Source organism: Ammodytes marinus (genome assembly GCF_949987685.1).
Source record: "Ammodytes marinus genome assembly, chromosome: 3".
NCBI classification, from domain to species: Eukaryota; Metazoa; Chordata; class Actinopteri; order Uranoscopiformes; family Ammodytidae; genus Ammodytes; species Ammodytes marinus.
The window spans coordinates 30510895-30523690 of record NC_137232.1 but is presented as its reverse complement, the minus strand read 5'-3'; the positions used below and the strand labels follow the sequence as shown (position 1 = coordinate 30523690).

At 41.0% G+C, this 12796-nt stretch overlaps 1 protein-coding gene across 1 annotated transcript in view; it reads right to left on the bottom strand.

Annotated features, from left to right (window-relative positions):
* Positions 1-2141: 2141 nt before the first annotated feature.
* The window catches only part of LOC307248448 (cilia- and flagella-associated protein 337-like), a 34062-nt gene continuing 23407 nt past the window's right edge, over positions 2142-12796 (bottom strand). Inside the window, exons 16-20 of the mRNA XM_080024845.1 lie at positions 7973-8059; positions 7758-7862; positions 7137-7327; positions 3820-4017; positions 2142-2576 (exon numbers count right to left, since the gene is read on the bottom strand). Of these exons, the coding sequence (XP_079880971.1) occupies positions 2376-2576; positions 3820-4017; positions 7137-7327; positions 7758-7862; positions 7973-8059 (782 nt within the window). The 3' untranslated portion in view covers positions 2142-2375. The remainder of the gene's footprint in view (positions 2577-3819; positions 4018-7136; positions 7328-7757; positions 7863-7972; positions 8060-12796) is intronic.

The window sequence follows — 12796 nt, the reverse complement described above, 5'->3', positions numbered from 1 at the left end:
CATAGGGGTTTTTTTTTTTGTGCTACCTAACACATAGGTAGCACAAAAAAAAAAAAACTATGTAGTAGGTAACACATAGGGGGTTTTTTTTTTGTGCTACCTAACACATAGGTAGCACAAAAAAAAAAAAAACCTATGTGCTACCTAACACATAGGGTTTTTTTTTTTTGTGCTACCTAACACATAGGTAGCGCAAAAAAAAAAAAACTATGTAGTAGGTAACACATAAGGTTTTTTTTTTTTGTGCTACCTAACACATAGGTAGCACAAAAAAAAAAACCCCTATGTGCTACCTAACACATAGGGTTTTTTTTTTTTGTGCTACCTAACACATAGGTAGCACAAAAAAAAAAAAACTATGTAGTAGGTATGTAGTAGCTACTACAATTTTGTGTACCTTATTGTAAAGTGTTACCCATATTTTTATTGAATTAAAGATATGAAGCATCTTTTTGGTGAAAAACAATCAAAAAATCTTTAAGAATGAACTCTTTCTGTAGTAGGGTACAAGGGGATGCAGCTCTCCCTTAAGGCAATTCAAAATAAATCAGATGAAATTAGTGTTCTGATACACATTTCAACTCATGAAAATATTCATTGTCCCAATTCACTATTAGCTTGCACTAATTTGCAAATGTTAGCATTGTCGTTGCGAGCATGTTCGAAAGCTGCATTTATTTTAAACCTACCTCCAGTAAGTAGAACATCACAGAACTGCTAGCATAGATGTAGATTATTAGTCTTTCTCTCCACAAGTGGCAGTCACATAACATATGGTAGACAAACTAAACTTAAAAGGTCAAATTATATTTAGCAAAGACTGAACTTCATGCTCAAAGTAGTTACTGACGTCTTTATGGAGTTAAGCATCTGAGAAAGCAGCCTATGCCAGCTGGCCTCCAGTTAGGCCTTTTCAAGTCTGATGTGTTGCACGCGTTTGAGTGTGAGTGAGTGTGTGTGTGCATGTGTGCGTGTGTATGTGTGAGTATGTGTGTGTGTGTCAGATCCACAAAGCACCAGTAGCAGAGTGAGACAGAAGATAGAGCTGGGATCACTTTGCTGTACATCTTCCGCTGAGCCAGTACCTGGGAAAACTGTGTTGCCCTTTGTCTGTCCAGGGACAAAAGTTGTTTCAAGGCAGTATTCATTTTAAAGTCTCAATTTCTGATAATGTTCTATGTTGTGTGAAACATAGGTAATAATATATCCAAATGTGTTGTTACCAAGACTTAACGGACCACAAAGGTTTTTTAGCTCCTGTCCATGAAAAGGTGCCCACTCTAAATAAATGCAGCCCACTCAAAGACATCTTAAAAGGTTTGATGAATGTTTTATTTTTGATGTCAAATATCTTGCATTAATACCAGGAAGGCCCACATCAGTATTGATGACATGAAAATCTATCTCACAAGTCAAGAAAACCATGGAATCAAAACCTCTAATGTATGGTGTCAGATCTACATTCGTACCAGCCTGAAGCTACTCCATTGACGATGAATGGGGCAGCCGACTTTGAAAAACTCCAGCAAAGTCTGCCAACTTTTACTGACTTTAATATAACAGCAGTGCAATCACTGTCACTCCGTAAGGCACACTCTGGTTTGATGAAAAACATTGTTGAATGGGGATCTCTTTCTGTTCTCCAGGCATCAGAGCAAAAATCATAGAATTGGCAGCGTCACACAAATGCCATTTCATTCTTTGCGGTTGGAAAAGGCAGTCAGGACTATTCGCTGTCGCACGCCACATTGTAACAAAGGAATAGAAAGAAATTTGAAAGGGGCTACAATTTTAGTATTTTATTATTTGTTGTCCGACTCAAGTTGGTATGATTACATGGCAGAACAATGGCCCAGCTCTCTCAGTGCAACTGTTATACTGCGTTTGTATATAATTTAGAGAAAAGTATATAAAGAAAAACTTTTTATTTATTTTTTATCTCGCAATAGAAAATCAAAGGTTTCAGTTTGTGTCCTTTAGAAATCCCCACTCAAAAGAATTGCAGACTTAAATCTTAAACACCGCAGCTGCTATCCGGTAATACAGAGCAGTGAAAATGAAGCTGTAAATGGTAAATGGACTCCATTTATATAGCGCTTTTGCCTGGTTTTTCACAGACACAAAGCACTTTACATTGTTTTGTACACCTTCATCCAATCACACACGCATTCATACACCGCTAGCAGCAGCTGCCACGCAGGGTGCAAGCTAACTTTCGGGAGCCATTTAGGTTTCAGTGTCTTGCCCAGGGACACTTTTGACATGTGGCGGGGAGACGGGGGATCGAACCACCGACCCTGCAACCCAGTGGACGACAGCCACAGCTGCCCCTGTACAACAGCACAATACACTTTTTCAACACACTCAACTCTTCTTCACCTGGATAAAGGCTTTCTTCTTTTCTTTCCTGCTGCTGTCCCATGGTCCTCTCCCTTGTCTTTCTTCCCCGAGTTTCCACCCTTTGTCCTCTCTCCTCCCTGTCCAGAGTCTTCCTTCCCTCCACAGTCTCTCCGGTCTTGCTCTGTTCCCTGTACTGGGTGCAAAGGTCCTAGTCTCTCCAAACACCACTGTTCTTCCTTCAAGATTGACAGACAATAGCAGAGACCAAACAGTGAGAATATTTGGGATCAACGTGAGTGTGCTGTTTTTTTTTGTTTTTTTTTGCTAGATGACCTTGTGGCCGCAAGTCTTGCTAGTTTTTAATCATGTTAAGTTGGGGAAATTTAAAAAGAAGTTGCAGCCCAGTCCCCATGGAGAAGTGTCAAAATGTAGCAGGAATCTCCTAAAATGGAGAGTCAGCGATTTCTAGAAACTGCTTGTTGTCAAAAATCACCTTTTGTCAAAATAGGTAAATATCCCCTCACGATCCACTACCTGTGAGCTGAGGAAAAAAGTGTTAATACAGCCCTGGCTCTGTAAATTGGTATGTAAACAAAGGTTGCAACTGTAGCTAGCTACATGCCAGTTTACAGAGACTAGGCTGTGTATTAACACAGTTTTTTTCAATGCACAAACAGTACGGACAGATAGCAGATAACGAGGAGACATTCACTTATATTGACAAAAAGTGATTTTGACAACAAGCATTCTCCAGAATCGCTGACTGCACTTTTAATGTGATTAATTGTACCTATATATTCTCCTCTAATGCGTTCGTTATTAACAGTGTGAACGTGGGGTAATCCCTCTTGAAACATTCAGCAACACTAACTAGCTTCAAACTGAGCGCTTTATTTCAGTTGTGTGTATGTGTTGCCACACAGGTAAACAGGCATTAACAATGAAGTATGAAAACAAGTACAAAGGTGCACAAACATCTATTTGCTTTCATGTAAACATGTTCTTTGGGCTGTGATGTATATGTGTGTGTGAGTGTGTGTGGGCCTGAGGCAACCTCAAGAGGAAGCAAGACTCAGCAGACACTGCCCCAGGCTAACTTAATATGGGCCCTTCCTTTGACACAAACACGCACGGCTAACAGTGGCATGATGCTGGGTTTCATATCCATTTCGTCAACTGGATCTCACCACCCACCAGCCCCGCTGCAGAGTGGGAGGTTAGGCTTTATCAGAGCCGTACTGTAACGCTGAACGGCCAGGATCTGAGGCCGTTAACTTGACAGTGTGGTACCGAACAATATCTCCCCCATCCAGAACAATTTATTTCAAATGTGCAGGTTACATTACATCAAGCTATACTGCAGCGTATAGAAATGGCCTGAGCGTGTGTGTGCGTGTGTGTGTGTGTGTGTGTGTGTGTGTGTGTGTGTGTGTGTGTGTGTGTGTGTGTGTGTGTGTGTGTTTGCGTGTGTTTGCGTACCTGTCCGAACAGCCCAACAGTTTCTCCCGGCAGGTAGCTAAGAGCCACACTGCAGTCTGATGAGGCCGAGAGAATGAGAAGTCTATTGCCATGGATACACATCTCCAGGTGGGTCACTCGGTCGAGGTGTGGACGGAAACTTCCCAGTAGTTTTGGAGATTCTTTGGTTATTCCATCAACCGGCTCAAGACAATAATACTAGGAGGCAGAACAGCAAAGCAGAAGAACATTACTTTAACCCTCCTGTTATGTTCCGGGTCAAATTGACCCGTTTTGAAGTTTGAAGATCTAGGAAAAATAGTTAAAAGTATTTTTTCAGTATTTCATTTCATTTCATTTCATTTAACTTTTATTTATCCTCGAGAGACCAATTGAGGGGTGACCCTCATTTTCAATGACGTTGAGTCAAAACAAATTCAAAACAACAATACAAACAAAATATTCAATGCAAAAACATCAAATACACAACAAGTGAAGAGAAGAAAAAAACAAAACGATTGAAACATTTACAGAGTGGGGAAGAGTGGCAGCAACTTCTTCTGCTTGCCTTATTTAGGGTAATCAACATATAATATGAAAATAGTTCATCTCACATATTTGTAACCATATATATTTGTAAAAGGATGTCAGAAATGTAAGACTATTTCTTTCTTTACAACTGTGAGACATATTTCACCCAAATCACACACACACACACAATCACAGACACACACACACACACACACACACACACACACACACACACACACACACACACACACACACACACAGTTGCAAGTGTTATGACTTTTGACGGGAACCATTTATTTATTATTATGATTCTGATTTTGAACCAGATGAGTGAATTGCTACTCCTCCAAGCAAGACATTCATGTCAGAAAATGGTGAAATACATCATCCTCAAATATGTGTCAGGCAAAACTGTCTGCAGAAAACATAATAAAGACAGTGCCAGGGCCCACTAGGATGGCACTGACTCGTGTGACTGACATCAAGTCAGCTTTTGAGCTGGTTATGCCAGATTCAATACAAAAAATCATTCTGGAAATGACTAATCTAGAAGGGAGGTGTGTTTTTGGGGAGTAGTGGAAGGAGCTGGACATAACACATTTAGATGCGTATTTGGGGCTCCTCATCCTGGCTGGGGTCTATAAGTCAAATTATGAATTGACAGCCATTCTGTGGGATGCAGAGACAGGCAGGGCTATATTTCAAGCCACAATGTCTCTGGAGACTTTTCACATTTTCTCCAGAGTTTCAAAAGTAATAAAGTGGTGGAACATTAATTTAAAAGTTTGAATATGTATTTTTTAAAATGAAAAACGAGTGAATTATCTTTATTGAACCATTACCTGTTAGAGGTATGGAACACCATTACACTAAATATTGATAGAATAGTTAGTAATGGAGTTGGTAATGACATGTTCACACTGCTTGTTAGGATTTTTTTTGGTTTAGGACATCTTTTGGATGATTAAACATGCACCGGGTCAAATTGACCCACGAACACCATTGCTGTTCCTGACAAATGAACATAACAGGAGGGATAAATATGTTTTGACTGGATGAAAAGGTACAAAATACAATGCATTTCTTCTATATCATTGTAAGACCACTAAGCTATAGTGTTGTAATAGGCTATGTCAAGGTTTCGGTAATATCACGGTGTGTAGCAGTTTACAACGGCAACTGTGGCAGATTTATTTTTTTCAAACTATGGGTCGGAGCTCGACAGTTATGCTGTGCCTTGCTGAAGTTGCTTAGCTATTTTTTTGGACACTCACTGGACACCCAGTGAAGAATCCATGGATTTATAAATGGGGAAAAAAACATACACTTGTATTGTTATTATTACTTACCGTAACGGTAACACTTTACAATAAGGTACACAAAATTGTAGTAGCTACTACATACCTACTACATAGATATGTGTTACCTACTACATAGGATTTTTTTTTTGCGTTACCTACTACATAGGGTTTTTTTTGTGCTACCTAACACAAACTGCACAAAAAACACCTGTGTTAGGTAGCACAAAAAAAACCCTATGTAGTAGGTAACACAAAAAAAACCCTGTGTTAGGTTTTTTTTGTGCTACCTGACACAGGTTTTTTTTGTGCTACTTAGCACAAAAAAAACCCTATGTAGTAGGTAACACAAAAAAAACCCTATGTAGTAGGTAACACAAAAAAAACCCTATGTAGTAGGTAACACAAAAAAAACTTATGTGTTAGGTAGCACAAAAAAAACCCTATGTAGTAGGTAACACATATCTATGTAGTAGGTATGTAGTACCTACTACAATTGTGTGTACCTTATTGTAAAGTGTTACCAAAGTAACTGTACTCTGCATCGTGTGTGAAATGAATTAAAAACGTTGACACTACAGGGTCATGTGTGGTTGAGAGCTCGTACTGAACTGCAGAGCCCTCTTTCTGAGGACACAGACAGCACTGTATAACTGCGCAATCATGTTAGTCATCCAGCTGACTCGAAAGCATGCATCAAACTTGCCGAAGGACAGGATTTTCTACCAGAGCACTGAGTTTGTCCAACTAATTCTTCATCTCTGCGACATACATACATACATTTCCATAAATTAAACTGGAAGCCAAATGAGGCACACCCGTTTGAATTCATCCCTCTCACAAAATGTCACAGAGTTGAGCTCTGAATATTGTGGCAATGATTTCCCCGAGAGGGTGTTCTTTTACTGCGTTTATGAGCATGACAGTGATGCAGTTCCGTCTTATACCAATCTTAGCATTCATAATTCGAGTCAAATAAGTCAAAATGGCCTCTTTTTGGTATCAGAAATGATTCAGCTACAAAAAACCTTGTGATGAAATGTAAAGTATTCTCTGATCAGCTCACTCGGTAAGAACTGATCATTTCACTTTATTCTTTAACGATGTCGTCCTCGTCCAGTTGAGGTGATCTGCCCCCAAAAAATTGCATTGTAAGTCAGTTAAATTTCTGATAAAAACTAGCTCTAAAATGTCAAATGAAATATCAAAGAGGATGGGGGACATTATCTCCTTTCTGCTATTTCTGCTGTTGTATCAGTGGATATCTGTGATTGACGGCTGTAATCTAGCCAGCTGTTTGCACTTCAGAAATGACATGACAGTGCCTTCATTTTCAGAGTGAACAACATGCCTGATATCTAATGGAAATATCCAGGTTCACTTCCTCTTGACTGGCTGTCTCTTGATCTCTAGCCCAGCTCACTCTGGCTCTGCGCTCACTTGAATTAGTGTGGTTCACTGCGGCTATAACATGCAATCTATAGTACATGTTTTCCTACAGTCACCCACCTCTATGTCCCAAGTCTTGAGTGTTCCCTCCCTATCAGCGGTGACTAAATACTTTCCACAGGGGCTGACAGCCATAACAATAGAACCCAAGTCCCTGTTGTGAGCCGTGAACTGTCCAACCAGACGGCAGAATACGGTGTTCCAAAGTCTGACCGCACCTGAACCTCCACAGGACACCAAGTCTGCACCACCTGATGGAAATGGAGAAATGTACATGTCGGGATTTATATCGTAGCATGACTGTCCCAGAAGTGTGAGTACTATGGTTTTAAATAGCAATTATGTAGCAATCGATAGCTCAAATGTAAGAAATATCCAATATGGTTGGTCAGTCAAAGGGGAGACGTGGGGTTATAAATGGGCTTTTCCCCCAGGCAATGTTAATCTAAGGGTTACAGAAAGAAGTCCCCGTGCAATCACAGATGATGTGAAGATGGTCTTATTTTAGAAAGCATGGCAGGGAACATGGAGATACAGAGAGATTACGTTAACCGAAACAAGAAGTAGGGCTGACCATGAAAGGACCTATCTCTCAGAACTTTTTTTTTTTAACAAATCTGTCTGCAACGCTCTACGGTTGCTAAGAATGACACAGCCACTGTTTTATTTACATTATTTTACCTGTTGCCGTAGCCGCAGACGTGCGTCCTGGTATAAAGAACAATCTAGTTATGGCAACCGAGTCCTCGTCACCATTCTCACCAGGACGAGAATCGGGGGAGTGACCTGAAAGTCATATAAATGAAAGATAAAGAAAAAGCAAAGCAAAGAAATGGAAGATCAAAGGTAAAAACAGCAACACACACACACATCTTGTTTGGTTTGTTTTGCCTTGCCTTGTCTGCGTTCAGCATGTGGCCTCAGTTTCCTCAGTGCTTTTTCTGTGCTGTTGTTCCACACCACAATCTCTCCATCGTAGCTCCCTGCACACACCACAAGCAACTTATTATAAACTCTAAATATTGTACGTTGGCTTTTTGCCATTTTGCCCGAAACTGCACAGTCTCTATAATATTAACGGAGTCCATTAAAAAAGAAATAAAGAGATTTCACACTTTCAAAGGAAACGCATCAACACACGCTTTTTGTGAACACACCCGTACACACAAAAGGCACACTTTCTACTTTACTCATGCTGCTGAATCATGCAAGGCAGCCACTGAAAAACACTTTAAAGATAACACTCAACATCTGTCCCCAGACGCCATCTGTTCCAGCACTCAAACCTCAACATTAACCTCGAGAGAAAGTGCTTTTCAAATAATCTACATTATATATAAGAAATTGTATGTGTGTGTGTATGTGTGTGTGTGTGTGTGTGTGTGTGTGTGTGTGTGTGTGTGTGTGTGCCTGCGTGTGTATGGGTGTGTGTGTGCTTATCATATAAGATGGAATCTCATCAGGTGGTTCGACAGTTGAACAGCAGGAGTTAATGAGATATGCGAAGAGGAGGTGTGTGTTTGTGTGAGCAATAGGAGGTATAAAGTTTATGAGAGTGTGGGTCGCCTGCATTATTCATGCAGCCCAAGGCCGCAGCCTCTGTATTTCAAGAGACTTTTGTCGTGGGTGGTTGGGTGTGTGGGTGTGGGTGTGTGTGTGTGTGTGAGTGAGTGAGTGAGTGAGAGAGTGAGAGAGAGAGAGAGAGAGTAGGTATATGCTTCCAACAATGTTGAGTTTAAATAGGGCTGGATTAATATAGGCATTTTCCATGCGTCATTGATAGTTCAAAGAGACAGGGTTGAAATGGGGCAGAGAGGGGAATGACATGAAGAGGCAGAGAACGACCACGGGTCGGACCGGGTCACTGCGAAGTGGACTGAGCCTCGGAGGAGACACTCTAACCACTACACCACAAGAGCACCAGCTTCATTAACTTTTTAAAAGTGTTCCTATGCACTACATCCGGCCCATTTCTGACAACACACATACACACCATAGCACATAGGCCTATGAGCACAGATATACATGTTAGAATTAGAAGAAGCAGAGCATTAAAGTAAGTGCACGCTTACTTTTAATTAAAAGAGTCCCCCACCACTTTATCAGCGTACTCATATATGTGGTTTAAAATTGGATTTCATCATTTCTACGCCTCCGTGCTGGCAATAGCAGAAGGCCGTAGGCATAATGTTTGCGGGCCATCTATTAGTCATCCGTCTGGGCCATTCTTGTTAACGTGATATCTCATGAACGGCGAGAGAGATTTTCTTCAAACATGGCACCAATGGCCACTCACACAGATTTGGGAGATCAAGGTCACTGTGACCTCATGAACGCAATATCCCAAGAACGCTTTGAGGGATTTTCGTCATATTTGGCACAAACACCCACTCGGACTCTAGGCAAACTGATTACGTTTTGGAGGTCAAGATTACTGTGACTTTAAGTCTTGTGAGAACAAGTGTAAGAATGCACTGAGAGATTTTTGAAAAATGTTAGTACAAACCTACACTTGGACTCAAGGATGAACTAGATTTTGAGATCAAATGTTACTTACTGCTACCTTATATATTGCCAGGTCGCAGTGACCATTTACCATAGTGTATGTAACCGACAGGCAGCATTTCTAAAACCTATTGCCTACATTTCCCACAAACAATGCAACTTGACTCCTCGGTTCGGGATACAATTCCGGGGGGATGTTATGCCAGTACCAACTATTGCAGCCTCAAGCACAGAAAATAAGCAGACAGCAGAGGTCTTCTAACTTCTTCAGAACTCCGACCACACAGATTTATTTTAAAAGCTAATAAAATAATATAAAGTGACGTCACTTGATGAGATTTAGACAGTTTTCACACAGCCCCTCTGGAGCTGCAAAAGAGCATTCCTCATGTAGGTTGTATTTTTCCCTTTTAAAGCGCTTTGATGTGTCAAATTGGCGAACTTCCCCTTTTTACTTGCTAACTTGCCAACAAAGAAGTTTGAAATATATAGCACAAAAGTGTATACTCTGCTTGAAAAAGATGTCACTGCTGTCACTCAGTATCCTGATTTTCTACGCTTGTATTTCCATTTTCTGGAACGCTCTATCCATCAACAGTCAACACTCAGATGAGTTTGTCCTCAGTCGCATGGAAGGTGTTCAGCCATGGAGGATTAAGGGATCCAAGGAAAGAGGGAAGAGGGAAATGGGGGGGGATTGTGCCTGTTGGAGGCACACTGGGCCCCTGTGTACATGTACCCTGCTGGTGTGTGTGAGTGTGAGTGTGAGTGTGAGTGTGAGTGTGAGTGTGTGTGTGTGTGTGTGTGTGTGTGTGTGTGTGTGTGTGTGTGTGTGTGTGTGTGTGTGTGTGTGTGTGTGTGTGTGTGTGTGTGTGTGTGTGTGTGTGTGTGTGTGTGTGTGTGTGTGTGTGTCTGTGAGAAGCCAAGCGGAACCCTAGTTACGACTCTGAATATGGATGAGGAAGCCTCAGTCCCACATCAGCCAAATGTTCCCGCTTCAACTTGATTCAACTTCAGACACAAACAACAAACAGATACACACACACACACACAAACGCAAAAAAAACTAAATACACACCCATAGTCCTGAGCATGTGTGTGTGTGTGTGTGTCCAACTGAACTTTAAATTGACTTTTGTCACTGGTGGCCACAATGCCACCACTGCTTTCATTTGGCAGCCTTAGCTAGCACATCATGTGGCAACAGGCAGGGCTTTGATGTGAAAACAGCGTTACTCACTGCAACCCTGAAGAAAAACGCTGGCATCTGAAATTAAAAGCGTCATGGCTTTTTTAAGACGCCGCCTTTTGTGCTCCGAGGATTTGAAGAAGATGGAATTAGCAAAACGTAGTCAATGCAGAAAAACACAGTGATAGTTTCACATTTTTGCTTAAGTGTGGAGATGTAGGACAAATCGCAATGTGGATGTAATTCATCCTTTTCTAACACTTGCCTAAAGGACAGAGAAAGAGAAAGCCATGCACCGGATATTAATGCGTAGGAGGAATTTATTAATCCAATTACATCATATTATGATTTATTTATTTTTTGGAAGGGAACTTAACAGAAAAACATTTTGAAATCCAAAAGGGGTCACAAGTTTGAGACTCACAAAATATTTAGTCAGAAACAACACAAACTCAATTCTTTACCAAATACATAATCCGAGCAGGTAGTTGTATTTCAGCGTATGATATAAAACATTGTTTAGGAGTTGTATTATTTGCATTTGTCTGTCAGTTTCAAATGAAAGCGTTGTGAACCGATTGACTAAATTTAACAAAATAAATCCCGATAAAAGGTGGATGATTTTCTTGCAAACACTGCTTGTGAACTGCAAAACTATTCAAAATGCAGTCTGTTTTGTAAACACATTTTGAATCAACTGTTAACAAAAGGATTCAGTGATTATTTGGATTGAACCCAAAATTGCAATAACGCTGACACATTGAGCTACGTGAGCTGCACACCTTCAAACACACAGACATGCATCATTTTATTCTCTCTTTATGGCATATGCAGCAATACGACACACATACACACACACACACACACACACACACACCAGCAAAACACACAACTGCCGAAAGACAGAAAGCACATTCTCATTTCCCCTCACTCCCACTGAGAGAGCTTTAATAAACACAATTTGAATTGGGCATTTGGATTCAATTGGAGGTGAAGGTGTGTGTGTGTGTGTGTGTGTGTGTGTGTGTGTGTGTGTGTGTGTGTGTGTGTGTGTGTGTGTGTGTGTGTGTGTGTGTGTGTGTGTGTGTGTGTGTGTGTGTGTGTGTGTGTGTGTGTGTGTGTGTGTGTGTGAGTGTGAAATGCAGCAGGGTTACTAGGGAGATGAGGTAAAAAAAATGAAACATAAGAGTTGAGGGAGTGTCAGGTAGAGACTGAGGGAAAAATAAGAGGAAGCAGGCAGAGAGAGAGAGAGGAGCTGAACACTGACAAAGAAAATGTGGAGCGAAAAAGAAGTTTTCATGTTCACAGAAAAAGCTCCCAAAAATCGCGCTTTTGTTCCAGCACCAAACTATTCATTTGCTTCTGAACCACTTCTCCCCCTCTCTCTCTCTCCCTCCCCCCCAACAAGCCTCCAGAACACCCACTCTTATCTACCTTTCCACCTCCATCCCTCACTTTATCGCACCCTATACTTATCTCAGGGGTTACTTGGATGCGTCTCAGAAGGCCGGAGGAGGTTTTGCAGATTGCATATCCGCGCTCCGCTGATATAAACTGAAACTGAACTTTCGCAGAGTGAGCCAAAAGTGATACAACTTTACAAACTGAAAGAGCATACCGGGGAAAATGAAGGTGCAGAGTGTTTGTAGTTTGATGGTTAAACAAGTGGACCAAAAAAACTGGAGGGTTGCCAGTTCAATCCCCCCCAGGCAGGGAAATCTAAAAATGAGCGCAGAGGCTTCCTTGCTGACTTCACATACTATAAAGACCCTAATAGGTTATGTTAGGGTCTGCTTATCTTTAGTGAGGATGTTGGATTTGTTGTGTAAAGCTCTTTGTTTATTTAACAGTGGTAGTCAGTCTGTGAGTTGATTGATGCGACAGCGGTGGCAAAATGGCCACCATCAAGTGCTCCACGGATGAATTCATAAAGTCATAAAAACAAAAACTGTGAAAATCATGAAACTTTGGTTCCAAAGTGTGTATGAACTCAAGATGGATGTGGATTTTAAAAACAAATTTAAGC